The sequence below is a fragment of the Pelophylax lessonae genome, assembly GCF_965119305.1.
Source record: "Pelophylax lessonae genome assembly, chromosome: 2".
Taxonomy (NCBI): Eukaryota; Metazoa; Chordata; class Amphibia; order Anura; family Ranidae; genus Pelophylax; species Pelophylax lessonae.
In genome coordinates, this window is record NC_138769.1 from 602,023,350 (window position 1) to 602,049,796 (window position 26,447).

General features: G+C 42.4%; 1 protein-coding gene across 3 annotated transcripts in view; it reads left to right on the forward strand.

Moving 5' to 3' along the window:
• The window catches only part of MAP3K12 (mitogen-activated protein kinase kinase kinase 12), a 217,838-nt gene that overhangs the window by 169,314 nt on the left and 22,077 nt on the right, over positions 1-26,447 (forward strand). For all 3 annotated transcript variants that reach the window (XM_082247686.1, XM_082247687.1, XM_082247688.1), the window contains 3 exons: positions 11,277-11,435; positions 13,009-13,117; positions 23,428-23,537. In XM_082247686.1, coding sequence (XP_082103812.1) covers positions 11,277-11,435; positions 13,009-13,117; positions 23,428-23,537 — 378 coding nt within the window. The remainder of the gene's footprint in view (positions 1-11,276; positions 11,436-13,008; positions 13,118-23,427; positions 23,538-26,447) is intronic.

The window sequence follows — 26,447 nt, forward strand, 5'->3', positions numbered from 1 at the left end:
ATAAGTTAAGAGTTTTGAGGACTTAAACTTAAAGTAATTGTAAACGATCAGCTTGTGAAACAACCCATTCATTTTAAAATAGAAATAAAAGGCAAAATATTTTTGAATAGATATAGAAATACATTATAAATACCCTTTTTTTAGTGAATACCTTTGATGAGGAAAAGGGAAGCAGCCATTTTATTTATCAAACATTTATTTATTAATATCAAACATGGATTTATGATTAAGCAGATATATCGGATGTATATGTTGTGAGAAGTCATATTGTATAACAGCTGTTGTATTCAAAAGCCATTTACAGCTCCAGCTGTTAAGATTGCTATCTCGACCCTTGAAGACCTGTTTAGCCAACAAGCTTTGGAAGTGACACGTCTATGTTAAATGTCCAGCCGCATATCAAAGAATGTCACCAAAGACTCAGATGTGACTTTAAAGAAACTAGATAGCTAGGTTCCACCCACTTTAGAATGTATACATTGTATTAACCACTTTACCACCGGAGGATTTTGCTGTCTTACGTCCAGGCCACTTTTTGCGATTCGGTACTGTGCGACTTTAACTGACAATTGCGCGGTCGTGCGATGCCGTACCCAAACAAAATTTACGTCCTTTTTTTCCCACAAACAGAGCTTTCTTTTGGTGGTATTTGATCACCTGTGCGATTTTTACTTTTTGCGCTATAAACAAAAAAAGAGCGTAAATTTTGAAAAAATAACAATATTTTTCACATTTTTTATATGAAATTCCCCCCCAAAAAAATGTAAAAATCAAATTTTTTTTACATTTTTGGCCAATTTGTTTTCTGCTACCTATGTTTGGTAAAAAAAATCACAATAAGCGTATTTTGATTGGTTTGCGCAAAAGTTATTGCGTTTACTAACTAAGAGAAAGATTTCTCTCATTTTTGGTGTTTTTTTTTTTAACGAGTAATGGCGGCGATCTGCGATTTTTTTTTTTGCGGGACTGCGACACTGTGGCAGACAGATCGGACCCTTGACTGACAATTTTGACACTTTTGGGGGTACCAGTGACATTACTGCAGTAATCAGTGCTATACATATGCACTGTTACTGTAAAAATGACACTGGCAGGGAAGGGGTTAACTTTATTGGAGAGGGAGGGGTTAATGTATGCCTGGTGCTTACTAACGTGTGTGGAGGGAGGTGACTGAATGACACAGGGACAGATCGCATGTTCAGCTATGCTGAACCCTGCAATCTGTCTCTGTTTGTCACTTAGACAAAGCGGGCGGATCTCCAGACTCGATTCCCCGATGATCGGGGAAGAGCGGCGGCGATCGCCGCTGCTCCTCCCCTGGCCCGACTCCCGCAGTGACTGAAAACAGGGGGAGCGAGCCTCCGGCGGCGCGCGAGCGCTGACCAGAAGGGGAGGAGTCCAGCGACGTAGGTCTATGTCGCTGGACGGAATCGAGCCACTTTGCCGCAGTACAGTCCCAGTGACTGGTCGGCAAGTGGTTAAGGGCCCTAACCAGTTAGAGCAATGTTTATTGCTCTCCAAACATGTACCTACATTTTTGTCTAAATAAATATAATTTTCAATCTGGCTTCAACAGTCAAAATGTTACTGAAACCCATAAGTTTTGGGGTTTCCCTTACACCTTTACTCTGCTCTCAGCGGCATAAGAGCTGGTAGGAGGAGAAGCAATGGCACACTGTTCTTCCCAGTGAATGGCTGCGCAGGGAAGGCATGTCAGGACATGATGTATGATCAATGAAGGAGAGCATACTGATTTCCCAGCATAAGTAGAGGACTGACCACAGTGTGCTCTACTGCTTAGTGTGGCCAGTTTTTATTAGGAAAGCAGAGAGGCTGGCAGGAACACCAGGGATTTCACACAAAGAGAACAGGATACTTTCTCATACAAGTACATGGTACAGCAGCCACATATCAGGAATATGAAATGTTGTGGTAACAAACGTATTAAGCCAACCATAGGTGGATGAAACTTTGTTTGGTTCAGCAGGGACCGGCCGAATTTCATTCCATCTGTTGGCAGGCTGGTTGTATACAAGTCAATTTCTGGATGGACTTGTGTACAACCATCCTGTTGGAAAATGTTTGCTCAAACAGTGCCATCTGCTTTAGCCAGCAACACTGATCAGTGTATTCTGATGGTGGGGAAGCCTCCCTGCTGTCAGAATAGCTCTGCGGGAGGGATTCCCCCATCTGCATCGAATGTGTAGATGGGGGAATCCATTCATTTTCTTTTGTTTATCCTGGTGGTTGAATGAAAGAATATGAATCATGTATGGCCTGCCTTAGGAATTGTCTGTAATGGCTTGAACACTCCCTATTAAATTTCAGATGGCTACACTAGGACCATGTAATTGCACCAAGTATGAGCTGACATATTCATTAGGCACTAATTGACAGGTAGATATGCTCCTAATGAGGTTGTAAGGTTTTCAAATTCTGCTAACGTTGAGCAAACTCTTCTGTGGCGGGATCTTATCTAGTATTTTGTTGCCAGTATTTGCAGAGCATTTGGTCATGTAAGACCAAATGACTGTTTTGGGTCTAAATATCTCAGTCATGCTGACTGGCTGTAGACTGCTGCATTATGCCAACAAACACAATGGGGGTCATTTACTAAAGGCAAATCCACTCTGCACTACAAGTGCACTGCAAGTGCAGTTGGAAGTGCAGTCATGTAGATCTAAGGCCCCTTTGATACTTGTGCGACTTGTCATGCAATTTGGGACTGCAAAATCACATGACAAGTCATTCTCCATTATTTCCAATGAGTAACATTCATATCTGTGCGACTTGAAGTCACACCAACTTCAAAGTGCACGATTTTGATGCATTTTGAGATCCAAAGACATTCAAGCCCAGTCAAAATCGCTGCAACAAAGTTGTGGCAAAATCGCTGTAAAAGCGACTGCACTTCCAAGTGAACTTCCAAGCGCACTTGCAGTGCACTTGTAGTGAAGAGTGGATTTGCCTCTAGTAAATAAAGCCCAAAGTCTGCCAAGTTTCTGCTAGGGTTGATAACCCTCAGTTTTATAACTGCTGTTCGGGTCTTTAATTGCTTTGCAGAATGTTTGGTTTGGGCGCTCTTCATAGAAATCTGGACTTTCCCTGTGTGCTGTGCCTCATTGTATTTGAAAGTCTCTGCTATCAATGAATTAAAGCCGCGTCCTGTTCTGTGTTTTAGGACTACCAGCAACAGCCATGGAAATAATGTGATTTTTTTAAACAGGTTGTAAAATCTTTCAGGGAGATAACAAGCACCTCCAACTATGGCCTCTCACTGCAACATTCAAGACGCCCCAATGATAACAAGCAGTTGTTTATGGTCGTCTTTTCACCCAATTTCGCATTTGTGGAAAGTGACAGTTTGGCCTCATGCACACAAGGGCGTCTGAAAAAACAAGCTGCAAAGCTATTTCTGACGCCAGGAAAAAGCGGCGTCAAAAACGCGCTTTCAGGCCCCCATGCACACAGGGCGTTTTTGCAGCTGCTGTGGAGCATCAGACAGTTTTTTTTTTTTTGCAGCTTAAAAACGCCCCTTTATGTTATTCTATGGCCTCATGCACACACAGGCTTTTAGGAGCTCCAAGTGGCATAGGCGTTTTTAAGCTGCAAAAAACCCCAGGACCAGTGCGTTAAGCTGTAAAAACGCCCAACGCTGCTAAACGCCCCTTAACGATGTATATCAGCTTTTAGCAGCGTCAGGCATTTTTAAAATGTGAAAAATGTGAATGGTCACAAATAGAAGAGGGTTGTGTTTATTTAAGAACGCTGCTAAGCGCCAACGCGCCTAAACGCACATTGACGCCAATGCAAATGCTGCTAAAGGCGCTGCTTTTTCCTGGCATCAGAAATAGCATTGCAGTTCCTTTTTTCTGACGCCCTCAATGCGTCAATGCACGTTTAGGTGCGTTTAGCCGCGTCTGGCATTTTTACAGCTGTAACACTGGTCCTTAGAACGCAGGCCCTGGGTTTTTTTTTGCAGCTTAAAAACGCCTATGCTACTTACAGCTCTTAAAAGCCTATGTGTGCATGAGGCCATAGAATAACATGGAGGGGCGTTTTTAAGCTGCAAAAAAAAAAAAAAAAAAAACGCCTGACACTCCTAAAAGCAGCTGTAAAAATGCCCTGTGTGCATGAGGCCTTTATATATTTTTGTCTATATCATTAACATACCAGTTAACAATTGGGTGACTGTCCATCTTTGTTTGCATTACTATGATCCCTTCCCATATCTTCGTTTAGCTCACACGCCTTCCTTTTCTTTGTTCAGCGTGGTAGTCATCAGCCCACTTTAATCAGTGAAAAGAGGGGGTCATTATCACTGATGCGCAGGGCCAGACAGTGTTACTATGGAAATGGGTGTGGGATTAGTGTCCATCTGTCATTGTATGGCCCCTCTTGAAAGGGCTCCATCACATATTATCCCAATGCGGCTGGCATACAGGCACACATACTTGCACGCACGCACTTAGTCCTCATCTGCACTAAATAGGCTTCCCAGGAACATGCTGCAGATGGGACCTCATTTCTGGCCGGCTCTTTTTAATCAAGGCAGGGATGAGTCATTTTTTATTAGGAGCTGTAAATAAATCTACTGAAAATAAATGCCTAATGGGTTTGATTTCAAATTATTCCGAAAAATCAAAAAGATTTATTTATTCAAAGCTGATGCTTAAAGCACTATCTTTTATATAAATGAAATAATTAGGGCAGGACAGGGAAATATTCAGTTTTACAACCCGTATCAATTATTTATCTTGTTCCATTGATAGAACAGATTTTGGTTCTGGGATATGTAGTGGAGAAAGAGGGACGTTCCCTTTTCTTTCCAGGCATCTGATTTACTAAGGAAAGTAAAGTGGGGTGAAAAAAATGAAGTGAATCAGTGCTAACTCCAACCATCCAGTTATGGCAAGGGAGGGTCTATTTGTTAAAATTCCATGAAAGTTTGTGTTCACGTCATTTATTAGCACTTTATCTGAACTATATGGAGATAAAAAGCACCATTTAAACCAATAATATAGCTATTAAAAAATGTAAGGTTTTTACACAGAACGAACATATAGGTACCTGAACCTGTCTTTATATCAGCCTCCTGTAATCACCTGTAAAGCAGAGCTCAGACTAGAGAAAAGAAGGGCAGTACTTTGAGCCAATGAGGGCTCTACTGCTTTTGTACAATGCTGTCAGTCTAACACAGGGAACATGTTTACAGGAGAATAGAGCACAAGGATGACTTCATCAATGAAAAAGTGAAAAAACAAAAATACTGCGCTAACTGAAATAAGCTGATTGCACAAACAACGGACAAAAAAGTTGATAATTTTGGTTTATTGGTTGACTTCATCAATGTCCTGCTGCTATGTAATTATCCTAGCACAGGTAGGCGTAGGTCCTGGACCAGGCTGTTTCAGAACAATGCAAGGAAGTCTGCATGGAGGTCCAGGATTGGGCTGATGCCTAAATCATAAATCCATTGGCAGATAAAATAATTCCCCTATACATGTTTAAACTGTATATTTAGCTGTTTGCCTGGAGTTCAGCTTTAAGTAAATTGGACCCATGCAGGTAGCTAATACCAAATATAACTTCATGTAGCACACAGATGACCTTATTTATTGGAGAGTTCCTATTGCTAGGTGCCAAAACACATATAAACCAATCAGAACTCTCTAAAGGCAGAATTATAGATGTAATCTGGTTGGTTGCTATGGGTTATTGCAATTAAAGAGAATCTGTGAGCAGAGAAGTGTGAGAGCAGCCATTGCTGACTCGTTGTTTTAAATATACAGGGTCAAGGTTACATAGTTACATAGTAGGTGAGGTTGAATAAAGACAATAGTCCATCCAGCTCAACCTGTGTAGGTGTGTGTGGCTGTAGTCATCTCACATAGCCCTGAATGTTCTGATCCTTGAGATGTACGTCTAAGAGTCTTTTGAAAGCCACCATACTTCCCGCAGAAACCACCTCTTGTGGTAGAGAATTCCACAATCTTGTAGCCCTAACAGTAAAGAACCCCCCCCCATGTTGCCTGAGGTTAAAACGCTTCTCCTCTAATCGCATTGTATACCCTCGAGTCCTCATGCAATCCCTTCGACTGAATAGCTGATTTTCTATGCTGAGATCACCATTGAGATATTTATAAATTGCTATCATGTCCCCCCTCAGACGTCTCTTCTCCAGGGAGAATAAATCGAGCGATTGCAGACGCTCTTCATAATTAAGGTCCTCCAATCCTCTAATTAGTTTAGTTGGCCTTCTCTGGACTCTCTCCAGCTCCAACACATCCCTCCTGAGGACTGGCGACCAGAACTGGACAGAATACTCCAGATGCGGTCGGACCAGAGTTTTATAAAGTGGAAGGATTATAGTTTTATCTCTGGAATACATCCCTTTCTTTATTCATGCTAATATTCTCTTGGCTTTGGCAGCTGCCGCTTGACATTGCATGCTTTTGCCTAATCTATCATCAACCAAGACTCCCAGATCATTCTCCATTTTTGATTCCCCCAAGGGTTCCCCTCCTAACGTGTATTGTGCTTTTATGTTTTTAGTCCCTAAGTGCAATACCTTACACTTCTCCACATTAAACCTCATTTGCCAAGTCGTTGCCCACTCTGTTATTTTGTCCAGGTCATTCTGTAGGATTTCTGCTTCATGCTGTGCAGTTATTGCCCTGCCCAATTTTGTGTCATAATGATTCTGAATTTACTGCCTAGTGAATCACTGACCTGGAACAAACATGCAGCCAGTGAAGTCTGAAAAGTGTAAACTCCTGTGCTACATGCTTGCGTGGGGTCAGTGACTTACTAAGTAGAAATCAGATGGCAGCCTTGCACCCAATCCCCAATGATGATTTTTTTTTTATTATTCTTTTTTTTTCTATAATTATTATTATTATTATTTAATTATCATTGATTAAGGCCGCGTATCTCTTGTCACTCATTTTTACTGAATCGGTAGACTCCAGTCCCAAAATATTATTTGAAAAATGTCTCTGAAGTCCTGAAGTTCTCCCTGAAATATTTAACCAAAGGGTGCTTTCCAAACCCATCTTCTAGCATGCAGTAAGTCTGTAGATTCCATTGAAGGTTGGAATCATTGGTGTTTTTTTTTTCTATTTGTAGAACATTGAGGAATACACCACAAATCACCTAGCACCATCTAGAGGTAGCTAAAAGACACTGCACTATAATTATTAATGTTACTATCATTCTGTAATACTTGAATTGTAATTACTGAAGTCAAGGTGCAGCTGTTCAGGTCTGCACTATATTAACACAATATCTATGAGATGAAAGAGTATTTTAACAAAGTAAAAATATTCAAATTATATTGCAACAACATTTTATTATCACTCACCTACAGTAACCTCCTTCTTTGCTTCACCTGCATTGATAGAGCTGAATCAGGCTCATTAAATGAGACGGTTTAGAGGGCAGTAAGGACCTGTAAAGTGCGGTAATCTATAACCACGCAACAGAAAGCATCTGTTTACTGATCTCACCATAGGAAATGGAAACCTGATTAGTTGCAATAAAATACATTATCGATGTTGTTTGCACTGCTTTATTGAATAAGCTGAAATTGTGTTACTAGCCAGTTTCAATCACTGTAAGCATGATTTAGGGCTCATTTGGTGAATACCTGCTGGGATTTCCAAAGAAGAGAGGTATAGGACAGAAGCTGTAAAGGTGTGATTTAGAAGTGGTGACAAGGAAGAAAACATTTGGGTTGAAAGATATAAATATTTCAAGTCTTTGATATAGCGCTTGATACTTTGAAATACAAGGCAGCTCTTTTAGTTGATCAAATTGATCTCCAACTCACTACAACAATGGCTCACTAACATAAAATCATCATCAGAAAACCGCTGGCCCGAGAATCATTCAGGTTACAAGATTGTCTTTAACATGCGAACAAATAAAGAAATCTATCGAAACCACAAAGCTTCTTGTTAATGTTTGATAAAGGCTCCAAGATTATTTGATATTGTGAGTATAAAATATATATTTGCTGTTTTAGCAAATCTATGTTGGCTTCACTTACTATGCTATGCCAGAGCGTTCAGGTTTTCTGATATTAGTATCAGATATATCCTGGTGCATTTAAAGGAGCATGATAAAATGTTATTAAATCAACAAAATAATTTTGTAAAAAATTAGAAAGTAAAATAAATCCATATTTTTTATGTATCAATTTATTATTATTATTATTCTGTTAAACCTTTGTCTCTGTAAAAGAAACCAGCTTACTATGTTACTACCATGTCCAATCCGGTTTCAAGTGAGGGATTATGGGTAAAAGCCCAGGGCAGTAGTAACGATGGCCCCTGTACTCTAGCTGTATCTTCCCTGGTCCCCCTGAGATCCATCCGCTTGACCTTCCATAAGTGTGAGTGGAGTCATTTTGTGCATATGTGTTGTCCTAATGACTAATGAGTCACAGTATGAGACTCGCTGTTCCATAAGGATTTTCCCTGTGACCTCTACTCCTGGTGATATCATAGACAATCATTTATTTTACCAGATCAACACGCCAAGCCATTCTCTTCATGGTATACAACGAGAACAGATAGGTGCTAGTATAATAATCTATTTAATCTAACATCTGACCATAAACATGAGATGACCGCTGCAATAATCTCATATCTATTGCGGCAGCACATCCAGCTAACCTATTGCTCTCAAGAGGAAAAAAAATTGATCATATTGGTCTAAAGACTTCTTCCAATCATTGTTGCACCCCTCTCCACTCACGCATATCTAGGTATACAATGCCAATGCTGCCTGCAGTGCCGGGACAAAGCCATACAGCTCACAGTTCAAAGATGCAAAACAGTGCCCCCCTCCTTCCCTTATGGTTAGGATCAGGGCACCTAAATCCCTGCAAAAAAACATTGCACCCAGGGCAGCCGTCCCTGCTGCCCACCCCTTGTCCCTGCCCTGGCTGCCTGCCTGCACCTCCATTGCCCTCTACTACCTCTCCTCTCTGCTTGGATATAAACAGGAATGCTCTTATGCATTAAATGTTAACTAGCTGCAGTGCCACTAAGAGAAATGCCTTAGGCCATGGGTGTCCAACCTTTTGGCTTCTCTGGGCCACATTGAGTGTAGAGAGATTTTCTCAGGCCGCATATAAAATATATACTATAGTGAAGGTATATAAGTAATAAAATGCCGCCGCGCCCTTCCCGCGCTGCTGCGCCCCCCCCAGCACTAATTTAACACAACTAGTGAATGACCCCCTCCGCCTCTGCCTACAGTTAGTTGGAAGCTGCTGTGGCCGTGCCCCCAAATCTACTTCTCCCCCCCAGCAAAAAAATAAAAATTGTCAGGGGGCAGTGGGCCGCATTGCCTGCGGTTCCAGGCCGCAGGTTGGACATGCCTGCCTTAGGCCCTGTGTATCATGAAATTAAAAATTCCAAAACTTTCAAGAAACAAAATATCATGTAAATAAATAGTGACTGATCACATGTGAGTGCGCAGGCACCTGTAGCTGGATGCCTGATGCTCCAAAAGCTACAGGAGCTTTGATTGAGGCAGACTTTAATAATAATACTTATAAACACTCAAATCAATCATTTTGTAGCGTATTTTAAGCATTCTTTTTAGCCTGTAAGAACTGGTCTCCTCCCCCTGGTGTTTTCCATTAGTTAAAACAAAAATGCCAGAAGCTTGAATAGATTCAGTATGTAAAACACTTGAAATGCACTTCTGAAAAGCTCATATGCAAAAAAATAAATGAAATGAAAGTCGCTCTGCTCATGTTTGAATGCAGAAATGGTATCAGATCATACCTACATTACCAGCTGTCCTCATATGTCTCAGACCAGCTTTACGTCTTGATCTTTTGTACTTTGCTTGCCTTTCTTTTTGTTTACTTTGCAACTATATGCAGTAGGAAGATCAAAGTTGCGCACAGTGGTTGTATGCAGCGGCGTATCTACCGTGAGGCAAACAAAGCATTTGGCTCTTTTCAGGGGGTGGGGAGGCGGCACAGTCCCCTGGCCACTCTCCCTGCCCACTCTCCCTGCCACTTCACCCCGCTGCACTGATCCCCCCCCCCCCCCTCACAAACCTAATGCCCTAAAGCTGTTGGCTTCCCTCCTCTGCCCTCCCGCCGACTTTGGAAGCTGCAGGGCAGCAACAGAGGGATCTGTTTTCTCCGCTCCTCAGTCCCCCCCCCCCATCTTCCTGATCGCCGGGCGCCCCCTCCATGCAGCCGCTGGCCGGCTCCCCCTCCTCCCCCTCCCGCTGGCTGCAGCCGCTGCTAGTGTGGGAGATCACTGGATGGAGAGTGGGGGGTGGCTGGTAGACATGTGCTTACCAGCCCCCTTCCTTTCCTAAAAGAATGCAGACAGCGATAACAGTACTGTATTTAATAATCACAGCTTACTATGTGTCAGTTTGTGAATGAAATATAGTAAACCTACAGACTCCTATCTCATTTATCCACAGCTCAGGCAGCAAAAATATGGACTGTCTCCATTCCCTTTCTCTGTCTCTAAAAAGAGACATTAGAGGTTTTTTTTTTAGATCCCTGATGTCTCTCCAAAGCCCCCCCCCCCCCCTTAAAAAAAATTAAAAAAATATATATATTGTTCCTGTACAAAAAAAATTAAGTTGTAAAAAATGTTTAAATTAAATAAAAAACATAGTAAGAGCCCTTTCACATGGGTGGGCTCTGTAACGTGGATCCTCCTGCTCAGTGGGGGATCTGTCCACTATGCAGAGCAGACAGGGACACAGCCCACTCTCCTCTATGGAGCGGTTGGATGGAAACGTACCGCCTGTCCATTTCTATCTGATCCAATCCACAAGACAGATGGGGAATAGATCCCCCATCTGTCAACGGACAGGAAGGGGTAGGACAAATTTAGATCGGGGCGCGCCTGATTTTAGTCTTGCCTAGGGCAGCACAAAGCCAAAATACACCAGTGGTTGTATGTTTAAAAAAGTAGGAAAGGCTATATCAATTCAATGGAGTAAATTAGTCCTGGAAAATGTTCCCGTGTTGACCATATTTACAGCTAGTCCTTTAAAATACTGCAGAGATATTGAGTTACACATCTGAAGTGGGAAAAAAGTAAATACAGGCAGTCAACTTCTTCCTAATTTTAAGGTAAGAGTGATGAGAGAGATACTACAGAGTGCTCATCTTGTTTCTTACATTTTTTTTTTTTATGTAGTGACCATAAAAAAAATGTATGTAAATTATGTTACCGTTGTATTAGGAATGGCGTCATTTCTATTTAATTTCTGTTTTTGATCAGGTCATTTGGAGTTGTCCTATGGGAGCTTCTGACGGGCGAGATTCCCTACAAAGATGTGGATTCCTCAGCTATCATATGGGGTGTTGGCAGCAATAGCCTCCATCTTCCTGTACCATCAAGCTGCCCCGATGGATTCAAGCTTCTCTTGAGACAGTGCTGGTCAGTATGGTAGAGTGGGCATTCCCCCAACATGCCTATAATAACAGTTACTCTTTAGGCCCTTTCACACTTGTTCGACTTGTCCTGCGATTTGGGACTGCTAAGTCGCATGACAAGTCATACTCCATGATTTCCAATGAATCAAATCTGTACGACTTCAAGTCGCAACGACTTCAAAGTCCTGCACTGCTTTGGGCCGATTTTAAGGCATTTTGAGGTCCAAAGACATAGGCATTGCTTCAAGTCCAGTCGAAATCGCGACAAACTTGTGGTAAAATCGCGGCAACAAAATCGCAGTAAAATCGCACGACTTTTAGGTCACACAAGTGTGAAAGGGGCCTTAAAGAGCTGATGCACACAGAGGGAATGAATTACAAAATATGCTGTACGCAGAAAATATGCTCATACGAGTGCATGTGTAAACACAAGTACCTGTGTCTACACATACCTTCAGAATGCGCAAGTTTCACGTATATTATATTTTGACCCATGGGGGCAAAAAAAAATCAAAAGATCTGCATTGCTCCACCTGTTGTCATAAAATGAGGGATAACCCCCCCCCCCCTTTTTTTTTTATTTTTGTCTTTTATGATAGAGACAAGACATACTTTGTGTTTTAAGACCCTGTAACCAAGATTACACTCATAGGTGTTTCTTCTCAGACACAGTACAGGATAGCACATTACATTGTTTAGTCCATTGAACATTCTTACCCACTTTTACATGTTCCATATCCTATCATTGTATTGTCCATAATATAAAATAAAATCCAAAATATCAGGGACAATCGGAACCCATCATAATGACCACAGAGGGTATGCAGACTTAGGGACTCAAGCTCAGATTTCGAACCAATAGTCTTCCTGAGAGATGTAATAAATGCTTTACCTCTTTGCCATCTACCAAAAAAAAACAAAGTATCAGTTTTGGGTGGAGGACTCTTTAATTCACAAAAAAGTTTGGTAATGTCCTCACATTTACTATTATACATGGGGGGGGGCTGTTATTTTGTTCTTGGCAACAAATTATACAGTTTTTTGTTGTTGTCCTAAAGCTGAGCTGCAGGTTTATTTAAAAAAAAAGGTAAACAAAATCTTGCAGTGGGGCCCCCGCACCTCAATGCTTGTTAGATGTAGTGGTAGGGGAATAGGATGTAATGCTAACCTTATTCCTCGCAAGCTTCCAATGCTCTCCTCTTCTCTCTGATGCTCTGGGGTGGGGGTCAGGCACTTACTGCCTTCACTTACAGTACAAGATTGCTGGTCCTGCATTGTATGTGATGACATCAATGCATGACCATTGGACAGAGTACCAGCAATGCATGACCATTGGACAGAGTACCAATGAGAAGGAGCTTTGGGGGACTGGTAGCATGGCTTGGTGGAAGCCTGCCAAAGCGAGGAACCAGGTAAGTATTGCAGCTTATTCCATAACCTCTAGACATAACAAGCTTCAACCCTTGCAATGAGGGGACACCCCATTACAAAGGGTAATATTTTTAAAATTCTGGAGTGGGGCTTTAAGTCTATAATTTATTACTCTTAACTTAATATTAATATTCTATCTTAAACAGGAACAGCAAGCCAAGAAACCGACCCTCTTTCCGGCAAATTTTACTACATTTAGATATTGCCTCTGCGGATGTCCTGTCCACCCCACAGGAAACCTACTTCCAGTCACAGGTATGTGATTGTACATTCACACCTTGCATTTTGGTGCATTTTTTCATCTGACGCATTTTCCAGGTGAATCAATAGAAACACTTTACATCGCAGTTTGCCTTGAGGTACCATGTACTCTACTTTGCACATCATTGTGCACTGATGTGTACAATGATATCCATTACAACGCTTGTTGACACGTTTTTATGCATTTCCATTGATTTTATTCTAGCCTGTATTTGTTTTTAAAGTTTAGGTTTTAAACATGACAAATCGGGTGTATTGGACCCATCATAGAACTATTAGTGTCAAAAAAAGAAAACATAACCATAGTGATACAGAAATATTGTGAAGTTTTTTGTCTTTTATAAACCCATTTTTAAAACGTCTGTAAACCTTATAGCACTTTTGTTTGGATGCCATTTGCTAACTCTATATGATATCCATATCATCCAAAACACTGAAAACATTTTCTTTGGTTTAAATGGAAAACACAAACACATAATCACATTCAGTGCATCTGGAAAGTATTCACAGCACTTCACTTTTTCCACATTTTATGTTACAGCATTATTCCAAAATGGATTAAATTAAATATTTTCCTTAAAATTCTACAAACAATACCCCATAATGACAACCTAAAAGAAGTTTGTTTGAAATCTTTGCAAATGTATTAAAAAAAAAAAAAAAAAATCACATGTACATGTAAGTATTCACAGCCTTTGCCATGACACTCAAAATTATGCTCAGGTGCATCCTGTTTCCACTGATCATCCTTGAGATGTTTCTACACTTTGATTGGAGTCCACCTGTGGTAAATTCAGTTGATTGGACATGATTTGGAAAGGCACACACCTGTCTATATAAGGTCCCACAGTTAACAGTGCATGTCTGAGCACAAACCAAGCCATGAAGTCCAAGAAATTGACTGTAGACCTCAGAGACAGGATTGTATTCAGGTACAGATCTGGGGAAGGGTACAGAAAAATTTCTGCAGCATTGAAGGTCCCAATGTCCACAGTTGCCTCCATCATCCATAAATAGAAGAAGTTGGGAACCACCAGGACTCTTCCTAGAGCGGGCCGCCCAGCCAAACTGAGAGATTGAGGGAGAAGGGCCTTAGTCAGGGAGGTGACCAAAAACCCGAGGGTCACTCTGACAGAGTTCCAGCATTTCTCTGTGGAGAGAGGAGAACTCCACCAATCAGGCCTGTATGGTAGAGTAGCCTGACAGAAGCCTCTCATCAGTAAAAGGCACATGATAGGCCACCTGGAGTTTGCCAAAAAGCACCTGAAGGACTCTTGACCATGAGAATCAAAATTCTCTGGTCTGATGAAAAAAAGATTAAAACTCTTTGACCTTAAAGCGGAGTTCCACCCTAGTTATACATTTTTTTATAAAAATACCCCCGGGACAGTCAGGGCTAGCACATTCCACAATGGCTAGCCTCTGATCTGTCCCGGGTTGCACTTACCTTTCAGGAGAAATACTTATCTTGAAATTGTCTTCTCCAGCGCTGCCATCTCGGGTGTGGGCAGCTTGAAGCCAGCGCGATCCTCTTCCGCGTCCTCTTCGGTCCTCTTCCTCCTTCTTCGGTCCCACGATGCACTGCACCGGCCCCGACGTCACTTCCGGGTCGCGCGCGTCATCCCTCCACAGCTTCTGGGCATGCCCAGAAGCTGTTTAGAAGGGAATGACGCGCGCGCCCCGGAACTGACGTCGGGGCCGGTGCAGGCGCAATGATTCCTGGGAGCGATGACGTTCAGCTCCCAGGAATCATTGCAAAAGCCAGGAAGTGACGAATCGCCGTGGCCGCCGAGGGGAGGAAGAAGGAAGTAAGGTAAGTATATTTTCTCTAAAAGGTAAGTGAAAAAAAAAAAAAAATTGCGATTATCCATTTGTTTTTCAGGTGACCGGGAGCGAGAAGATGGAGGTAATTATAAATTTCGGGTGGAACTCCGCTTTAATGCAAGCGTCATGTCTGGAGGAAACCAGGCACCGCTCATCAACTGGCCAATACCATCCCTAGAGTGAAGCATGGTGGTGGCAGCATCCTGCTGTGGGGATGTTTTTCAGCATCAGAAACTGGGAGACTAGTCAGGATCAAGGATGAATGCAGCAATGTACAGAGACGTCCTTGATGAAAACCTCCTCCAGAGTGCTCTGGACCTTAGACTGGGGCGAAGTTTCATCTTCCAACAAGACAATGACCCCAAGCACACAGCCAAGATAACAAAGGAGTGGCTAGGGGACAACTCTGAACGTCTTTGAGTGGCCCAGCCAGAGCCCAGACTTGAACCCGATTGAACATCTCGGGAGAGATATGAAAATGGCTGTGCACCGACGTTCCCCATTCAACCTGATGGAGCTTGAGAGGCCCTGCAAAGAAAAATGGGAGAAACTGCCCAAAAATAGATATGCCAAGCTTGTAGCATCATACTCAAAAATAATTGAGGTTGTAAGTGGTGCCAAAGGTGCTTCAACAAAGTATCGAGTAAGGCTGTGAATACTTACTGTACAGTATGTTTGTTTTCGTGTTTAACTTTAAATAAATGTGCAAAGATTTCAAAAAAACGTATTTCACATTGTCACTATGGGGTATTGTGTGTAGAATTTTGAGGAAAATAATGATCAATTTTGGAATAAGGCTGTAACATAACAAAATGTGGAAATAGTGAAGCGCTGTGAATACTTTCCGGATGAACTGTAGGTGTGAATCCAGCCTTATATTGACATTTTCTGCTGGTAGAGTAAGCAGTACAGATTGAATGATATTATTTCAATTGTTTTGGCCTGTACTGCTTTCCAATTTTGCAGTCTGTATAGTGCATCCAGTTATTGTTCAAATCCCTAGCATAGGACAATAGACTTATCTTTAGTTCTGTGGAGCCCAAACAAGACAAGAAGCCCTATACAAAACAGAAGTCTGTCCTTCTCCACAGTACGACTCTCTTGGCATGAATAGAGGCAACGAAGCCAGGATATTATACAATAATCTTTTAATGAGAGCCAGAGCTCCTGTACATTAGTATTATTTTCCCTTGTTTAACCCATTTAAATGCGTATGCATATGACTACGTATTTTAATGGAATTGTTTGCTGATTCATGAAAGAGGCTCAATTATAGATAGTCTTAAAAATTATATTTGTATCAACAAAAAGCAATTTTAAAAAAGGAACTAATGAGGTTGTTGCTGATCATTACAAAGTAACCGTATTGACTTTATCAAATGTATGAGGGAGCCACAACTCTACACTGTCAGTACTGTGTTAGTTCTTACAGATGAGGCACCCTCCTAGTTAGGTAGGTGCTAGGTAAAAGCATCTGTTGCTCCTTCTGCTTATCAGGGGAGCCTGATCTATTAGGTTGCCTGTCACATGTTTCCAGGTGTGATTCACTGGGTCTAAGGGAGTGTCCCCGCTGCATCCAAGGATGGAGCTTGTTGGACAGTGGAGGAAACCTAGCCATGGACACATCATGTTTTATGGCAGTCCCAGTGGGAAGGCATTCTGCAATGCATCCTGGGATTTTCCATAAATACTAAGGGGACATGTGACAGGGCGTCTTTGGCGGGAAGCAGAGTCCCAGGAGGAGGTGGACGGCTGTCTCTCCTCCTGCAGTGTGAGAGGAAGGTGGTCTTAGGCAGTCGGCCTAGTGAATCGGGTGTGGAGCTGAGCTGCAGAGGATCCAGAGTGCTAACAGTGGAGTTGCTGGCAGAGTCTCTCAGGAAAAACAGTATCCGTGAGTACTCGGACTTGCCAAAGGGTCTGGCCCAGGAAGGGAGACCACTCCAGTGAAGTCAGGGGATCAAGGAGCTAGCTCACATGGACAGTGTCATAGAAAAGGGGGTGCCATGTAGTAAAAGCCCTGAAGAGTAGGAACAAAAGGGGGTGCCAGGAAGGGCCCTGAAGATTGTTCTGCAGTACAGCACAGTTTATCTCAATAGTTCATTAACTACCTCTTCACCACTACTGACAAGATGAAGCAGCGGCCTTGCACCATTCAGCAATATTCAGTCGTCCCAGCAGATTGTGCATAGTTATTTAAGTTGGAGCAGTGTTTCTCAACTCCGGTCTTCAGGGCACACTAACAGGCCAGATTTTAAGTATTACCTTGGGGAGATGCAGACTAGAATACTGCAATCACTGAGCAGCAAATGATATCACATGTGAAGCATTTCAGTTTTCTTGCAAACCTGGCCTGTTAGTGGGTCCTGAGGACCGGAGTTGAGAAACACTGAGTTGGAGTATCCCACTCATTTCCTGCTCCTATCCAAGTTCACAATAAAAACACAAAACCCAAAGCTACTGGACTGTTTCCTGACTGAGCTAAAAACACTTGGGAAAATGTTGACCTGTCATGCTGTTGCTAATGGTAACCCAGGGGAACCCATAACCAGCAGCTCCCAAGGGAGTAGTGCTACACATAATATGGCTTGGTTCCTGACATCCTCTACATCAGCCTTTTTTAACCAGGATGCCCAGGCACACTGGGGTTCCTTGAGGTTTCTTCAGGGGTGCCTTGGCAAAATGCCTAAAAATTGCCCAAAAATTGTATACAAGCCGGCGTGTGGATGAAGCCTTCCTTTTAGTTACTCAAACCCACAGGTTTTCATTGTGCACCATTACAACCTTCTAGCTGCCGGCATCCTAACTACCAATCAGTTGATAAGGAGGATGTCAGTTGCCTGCATAGCACCTATGTTTGACCCTCCCCTGCCCCTCTTCATCAGCAGTGGGGTCACATTAGCTGAGTGATGGAGAAACATTGGAAACTAGTCAGTATCAGTTTGCAAAAGTGTATTTGCTTTGGGAGAATAAATTACCTCTAATGTTGGTTGTCCTACTTGGATTTTGCTGCATTATGTAAACATTTTAGAATGGGGTGCCTCGAGACTGTCCATCATTTTTAAAGGGTGCCTTGTCTAAAAAAAGGTTGAGAAACACTGCTCTACATCATTATTGTGTCAAGCACAGGGTCGGAGGGATGAACCACAGTGTGCAGAGGGGGAACAGGTATCCAAACACCCCAATGATTCTGGTGTAACAAAGAGAGAAGTGATCAGATTCATGGGTGGGGGGGACAGGGGACAGGTAAGTATTGGTTCTCTTCTTTTAGCCCTTGTTCACACCAATGCGATGTGTCATGCAATTTGACAGCTTAAAATCGCATGACAATTCGCACCCTATTTTCTGCAATGGAACTGTTCAAATCAGACTTTGAAAAAGGTTCCTGCACTACTTTTCTGCTATTTCATTGCGACTTGCATTGACTTCTGTAAAATGAAATCACAAGCTGCTATAAAATTGGAAATCTATACCGCACTGATCTGAGCTGAAGTAGCGTGATTTTTAAGCTGCATTGGTGTGAACCAGGGCTTAGAGTGCTTTCCCGCTGCTTCTTTGACAAAATGCAGTAAAAACACTTATGTGTTCTTGCCACATTTTCTGGACTCCTGACTCCAATCATGCACCTGTAAAACTTGGACTTGTGACTAAAAAAACGCACCTTGGGTGCGATTTTGATGGTTTTTGGTGCATTTTCTATAGAAATCAACGGGAAATGCTTTTTTTGGTGCACTTTTGAAAATCGCACCAAGGATGCAACATGCAGGACTTTTAAAAACGCACTGCACCTGCAGTACACTGGTGCAAAAAGATAAATAGGATTTAAAGGGATACATTTTTCATTCATTTTTTTTCCCGCCTTTTGTTACCCCAAAAACACATAAAACATGGATCAGTGTGAAAGACCCCTTACATGGAGCTCTGTTTTCTTTAATTCAGCCTTTTTCAACTTTTTCAACACAGAGGAACACCTAAAATAACTTTTCAGTCTTAGGGAACCCCTGCTGAAAATGACTATAGCTACAACTGATGATAGACAAAAGTATTGGGACGCCTGCCTTTACATGCACATGAACTTCAACGGCATCCCAGTCTTAGTTCGTAAGGTTCAATATTAACCACTTGCCGACTGGGCACTTACACCCCCTTCCTATCCAGGCCAATTTTCAGCTTTCAGCGCTGTCACGCTTTGCATGAAAATTGCGCAGTCATGCTACACTGTACCCATATGAAATTTTTATTATTTTTTTTCACACAAATAGAGCTTTCTTTTGGTGGTATTTAATCATCTCTGGGTTTTTTATTTCTTGCAAAAAAAAAAGTAAAAAGACAGAAAATTTTGAAAAAAAAAAAAAGTTTTTCTTATTTTCTGTGAATAGATTTTGAAAATAAATAAAATTTTCTCCTTCACTGATGTGCGCTGATGAGGCGGCACTGATGGGCACTGATAGGCAGTACTGATGGGCACTGATGAGGTGCCACTTATGAGGTGGCACTGATGAGGAGGTATTAATATGCCGCACTGATGAGTACTGATAGGCGGCACTGATGCGCACTGATAGGCGGCACTGATGCGCACTGATAGGCGGCACTGATGAGCACTGAGAGGTGGCACTGCTGGGCACTGAGAGGCGGCACTGATGGGCACTGAGAGACGGCACTGATAGGCGGCACTGATGGGCACTGATGGGTGACACTGATGGGTGGCACTGATGGATACTGACGGGTGGCACTGATCAGCACTGATGGGCAGCACCATCAGTGCCCATAGTGCTGCTAGTCAGTGCCCATCAGTGCCTAGATGAGCAGGCACTGATGGGCCCTGACTGGCAGCACTATGGGCACTGACTGTGGGCACTGATGGCGGGCACTGTGGGCAGTTGTGGCATTATTTCCCCTCTTCTGTAATCAGGGCACTGGTGATCAGTGCCCTGATTACATTCCTGTGTGTTCCCTTACCGGTGTTCGGGCTCTCCTCTTCCTCACACTGCAGTCTCCGTGTGAGGAAGAGAGCTGGCGATGAGAGATGATCTCATATGTTTACATATGAGATCATCTCTCATTGCACGGCCCGATCACGTGGTGAATGGCCGCTGTGATTGGCCATTTACCACGATCTGTGATTGGCTATGTCCAAGGGACACGGCCAACACAGATTTTCCCCGATGCGCGCTCGCGGGAGTGCGCGGGGAGCCTGTTTCTGGGAGGCCGTTTTAAAGACGGCCTCCCGGAAATTCGAGACCGCGCTGTAGCCGTACTTTGGCTATAGCGCGGATCTGAAGAAGTTAAGTTGACCCACCCTTTACAACTATAACAGCTTCAACTCTTCTGGGAAGGCTGTCCACAAGGTTTAGAAGTGCTATGGGAATGTTTGACAATTCTTCAAGAAGCGGATTTGTGAGGTCAGGCAATGATGTTGGAGAGAAGGCCTGGCTACCAGTCCTCGCTCTTATTCATCCCAAAGGTGTTCTATCGGGTTGAGGTCAGAACTCTGTACAGGCCAGTCAAGTTCCTCCACCCCAAACTCGCTCAATTATGGACCTTGCTTTGTGCATTGGTGCGCAGTCATGTTGGAACAGGAAGGGGCCATCCCCAAACTGTTCTCACAAAGTTGGGAGCATGAAATTGTTCAAAATGTCTTGGTATACTGACGCCTTAAGAGTTCCCTTCACTGGAACTAAGGGACCAAGTCCAACCCCTGAGAAACAACCCCACACCATAATCTTCCCTCCACCAAATGATTTGGACCAGTGCACAAAGCAAGGTCCATAAAGACATGGATGAGCGAGTTTGGGGTGGAACATCTTTGGAATGAATTAGAGCGGAGACTGCAAGCCAGGCCTTCTCATCCAACATCAGTGCCCAACCTCACAAATGCGCTTCTGGAAGAATGGTCAGACATTCCCATAGTAACACTCCTAAATCTTGTGGACAGCCTTCCCAGAAAAGTTGTAGCTGTTATAACTGCAAAGGGTCGGTCAACTCAATAGTGCACCCTACGAACTAAGACTGGGATGCCATTAAAGTTCATGTGTGTGTAAAGGCAGGTGTCCCAATACTTTTGACAATATAGTGTATATTAGTATGATGGACATTAGGACAGTGAGGTCATTAGGAAGAAATACCCCCTTACAGATAGCTAAAAAGATTAATGGTGTCAGTGGGAAATTATCTAAAAGGCAAAATTTGCTCATTGCTCAAGGAACCCATAGCATGCTCTGGAGGAACCCCTGTGGTCCATGGAACCCTGGTTGAGGAAACCTGTTAATTTGACGACAGAGTAATTTTATTAGCATATCCATTATAGGTTAGAGAATTGAGCCTATAAAGTGTGTAACTGGAAATAGGCGAATTAAATGGATGGAGGATAGCCATAGCCAGAAGAAGATAATCTAATGACTGAGCAATACCTACCCATGGTCCTTGGTATAGCTGGGTCACTGTCATATCTCATACAACAACGTCTATTACTCCAGGCTTTCATTGAAGGTTCCGTAGCTACCTTTAGGCCTGCTAAGGTTTCAGCCTGTATAGGAGGAGTGTGTATAGTAAGCTTCTACTATGAATGTGCAAAGTTTTCAACCAGCATCCAACATTTTATCCAAATCCATCCTTCAGCTTCAGTTTGTGGAAGTTAAACACAGAGAATACTGACTGTCACTCTAAACAAGCTGCTAGCAGGCTTCGGTAAGCACTGATTCACAGTACAGTAAAATGTACTATTTACCTATTTTTTTTACTTTTATTGAAATGTTTCAGTGTGACATTTCATGAATTTCTATGCACCACAGCTCAGCCACAATGCACATAAATGCTATCAAATCAAAGCTATGGGTGAGCTGCAGTTGCAGGATGGAAAAACGCTGACATGTTGCAGATTTCTACACCACAGCTCACTCAAAGGCTGCTTTCAAATGTGAACAGGGCACAAACAAAACAATTGTTTTTGGCGTGCTTTAGTGGAGACCAGCGTTTTTTTGGTGCTGGAAATCGCAGGTCTTTGCAAGGACATACAGAAAACACTATTTGTTTTACAGCCTTTTCCGGAACTGAATTCTTTTTTAAATAATTCAACAAAGCTGAAAGCTTTGCAGATACTTTGTAAAACCTTGCTGTACAAAGTGGTCTTTCATATAGACTGTATTCATAAGGTCTTTAATACGCATTTAGCAGGTTTCAGCATCACCCTTATAAAAGGGTACCTTTGAGAATGCAGACTTGTTTTTAGATGTGCAGGGTCTGGTGCTGCCATCCGGATCTTTATTCTTTTCCTAGTGAGTCACTGATATAAGGAGGCATGCAGCTTGTGAAGTCTGGCTCCATCTATTTCTTCCATGTCTGTGGCTCTAAAGATAGTAAATGCAGGAAAATGATGACAATCTGTATCCTTAGAAACCTATGTAAATCTAGCTTGGAGAGGCTCCAGCAGCAGATGAAAGAACTGAAAATAGGAATGAGAGATAAAAAGAAATGCTGCTGTAATCTGTACACTATATAATGTGAGTACATAGCTGTGTATAAAGGAAAGCGGCCACCATAGCTGGTTTCTCTAACCGGGATAGTGGTGGACAGAGTCACCAAAGGGCCCCTGTGCAAGACCAATGTTTAGCTCCCCATTCAACTACAGTAAATGTAAAAAAACTTACATGCTTTGTAATGATTGGTACATAGATAGAGGGAGCTGAGCCTAGGTCTGTAAGACAGTCGGAGGGGCTCCAACACCAATCTGACCCACATCTGCTATAAATGGGCCCCTAAGTCCCAAGTGGCCCTTGTGCAGCTGTACAGTGTGCAAATGGTATACATGGAGCATCGTACCCTTTGCACCATTGGTGGTCTCATTCAAGGTAGCACACTAATGCCGCACCCCAGAAACCTAGCAAATTATGCCAAATTATGCCGTCTTTTCTGCTATAAATGGGCCCCTAAGTCCCAAGTGGCCCTTGTGCAGCCGTACAGTGTGCAAATGGTATACATGGAGCATTGTACCCTTTGCACCATTGGTGGTCTCACCCAAGGTAGCACACTAATGCCGCACCCTAGAAACCTAGCAAATTATGCCAAATTATGCCGTCTTTTCTGCTATAAATGGGCCCTTAAGTCCCAAGTGGCCCTTGTGCAGCTGTACAGTGTGCAAATGGTATACATGGAGCATCGTACCCTTTGCACCATTGGTGGTCTCATTCAAGGTAGCACACTAATGCCGCACCCCAGAAACCTAGCAAATTATGCCAAATTATGCTGTCTTTTCTGCTATAAATGGGCCCCTAAGTCCCAAGTGGCCCTTGTGCAGCTGTACAGTGTGCAAATGGTATACATGGAGCATTGTACCCTTTGCACCATTGGTGGTCTCACCCAAGGTAGCACACTAATGCCGCACCCCAGAAACCTAGCAAATTATGCCAAACAGATGATGTATCTTTACATGTGTACATGATACAATATGCACTTTCAATTCTAATTTCCTACTTCTTGATTTACAGGCAGAATGGCGGGAAGAAGTGAGACTACATTTTGAGAAAATTAAGTCTGAGGGGACATGTTTACAGCGCCTGGAAGAGGAATTGATAACACGTCGCCGCGAGGAACTCAGGTGTGGTTTTGAATAAGAATGTAAGACAGCTAATTACTTCTCACTTGACAGGGTAAATTTTGATTTCTCAGCAGTTTCCCTCATTACATCATGTTTTTGTTCCATGACAAATGGAAAAGGAACATAACCTGACAAGTGAGATTCAGTCTTCTTGTTCTTGATATATGAAATCAGCCTCATGGGTCTAAATGAGGAAAATGTTTTGGAAATATGGTGTAAGTCCATAATACGTATATGAAAACTGCACTGAAGGCAAAATATCTTGTTGCCTATAGCAAACATTAAAATATATAGATATGCCAATATACCTCAGCGGTTAATAAGGGCAGAAACTAGACTTGATGGTTGGATATAAAACATGTATTTATTGTATCAAATAACATTACAAAAGAGTTAGTTACTCATAGTTGCCACACAGTGCACCAATAACTTCCCTTAATACACAACTAAAAACAATGTCACCCAATATGTACATCCGGACTGAATGAACTATGTGTGCTACATACCACTGTGCAGATCACCGCTTGTGTACAGTGGGGATCGAAAGTTTGGGCACCTCAGGTAAAAATTTGTATTAATGTGCATAAAGAAGCCAAGGAAAGATAGAAACATCTCCAAAAGGCATCAAATTACAGATTAGACATTCTTATATGTCAACAAAAGTTAGATTTTATTTCCATCATTGACACTTTCAAAATTACAGAAAATAAAAAAAATGGCGTCTGCAAAAGTTTGGGCACCCTGCAGAATTTATAGCATGCACTGCCCTCTTTGCAAAGCTGAGACCTGCCAGTGTCATGGATTGTTCTCAATCACCGTCTGGGAAGACCAGGTGATGTCAATCTCAAAGGTTTTAAATGCCCAGACTCCTCTGACCTTCCCCCAACAATCAGCACCATGGGATATTCTAAGCAGTTGTCTAGAAAACTGAAACTGAAAATAGTTGACGCTCACAAAGCTGGAGAAGGCTATAAGAAGATAGCAAAGCGTTTTCAGATGTCAATATCCTCCGTTTGGAATGTAATCAAGAAATGTCAGTCATCAGGAATAGTGGAAGTTAAAACAAGATCTGGAAGAACAAGAAAAATATCAGACAGAACAGCTCGCAGGATTGTGAGAAAAACAATTCAAAACCCACGTTTGACTGCACGATCCTTCCAGAAAGATCTGGCAGACACTGGAGTTGTGGTACACTAATACACTATAAAGAGATACTTGTACAAATATGGTCTTCGTGGAAGAGTCATCAGAAGAAAACCTCTTCTACGTCCTCACCACAAAAATCAGCGTTGATCTTTGCAAATGAACATATAGACAAGCCTGATGCATTTTGGAAACAAGTTCTGTGGACCGATGAGGTTAAAATTGAACTTTTTGGCCGGAATGAGCAAAGGTACTTTTGGAGAAGAAGGGGCACAGAATTGAATGAAAAGAACCTCTGTCCAACTGTTAAGCATGGGGGTGGATCAATCATGGTTTGGGGTTGTATTGCAGCCAGTGGCACAGTGAACATCTCACGAGTAGAAGGAAAAATGGATTCAATAAAATTTCAGCAAATTTAACTTGATGCCATCTGTGAAAAAGCTGAAGTTAAAGAGAGGGTGGCTTCTACAAATAATATAGATATAAGATAATGATCCTAAACACACCTCGAAATACACGGGGGATTACATCAAGAGGCGTAAACTGAAGGTTTTGCCACAGCCTTCACAATCTCCTGACCTCAACATAATTGAAAATCTATGGACAGACCTTAAAAGAGCAGTGCGTGACAGACAGCCCAGAAATCTCAAAGAACTGGAAGACTTTTGTAAGGAAGAATGGGCAAAGATACCTCAAACAAGAATTTAAAGACTCTTGGCTAAGGGGGAAGTACAAGATATTAACTCTGCAGGGTGCCCAAACTTTTGCCGACGCCATTTTTTTGTTTTCTGTAATTTTGAAAGTGTAAATGATGGAAATAAAATCTAACTTTTGTTGACATATTATAAGAATGTCTAATCTGTAATTTGATGCCTTTTGGAGATTTTTTCATCTTTCCTTGGCTTCTTTATGCACATTAATACAAATTTTTACCTGGGGTGCCCAAACTTTCGATCCCCACTGTATAGCAGGGGGGGGGGGGGGCGGGAGAGGAAGATTCCCTTTAAAAAAAACACCAGAGTTTCAGCCCACATAGGCCCCGGGGCTCCTCTTGAATAGAACATAAAGCAGCAGGCACCACTAACAAAAGCAAATCAATGGAAAGGGAATCTTTCTTCCCCCCCGCCGCTTGTGTATAATGGGGGGTGGCGGGAAGGGGGGGAGAAAGATTCCCTTTCCATTGATTTTCTTTTGTTTTAAAAGTAAACTGTCACTTTAGGAACAAATATAAGGAAGGCCCCCTCCATGGCTTGCAAAAAATTTGGGGGAGCATACCCATGTATTTCTAAAGCTGGTGCAGCTATGAACCAAAAGACATGTATATTAAAAAAGAATAGCGCACACATGCAAAAGAAATTATTACCAAATTTGAATACAATCCATAAATAAAAATGGGGATTTGGTCCCACCATATGGCCATATAGTGCTCAAGCCCATCACTGCATCAAAGTACCCCATTATCAGTGGGTCCTACACTATCCATGAAAAAGAGATGAATCCAGCCTTTCTAACCCTTGGAGATAATACTCCTTGCTGGAAAAGATGTGCAAATGCACTACAGGGGACTCCTCCTATATCCACTTGATAGTGGACACTGATAGAGTACAGGTGTGTGTGGGGTGGGGCGGGTTGCTCAACCTCTGTAGTCTGGTCAGACCGAATACATAATAAACAAGCAAAAAATTTGGGGGAGCATACCCATGTATTTCTAAAGCTGGTGCAGCTATGAACCAAAAGACATGTATATTAAAAAAGAATAGCGCACAC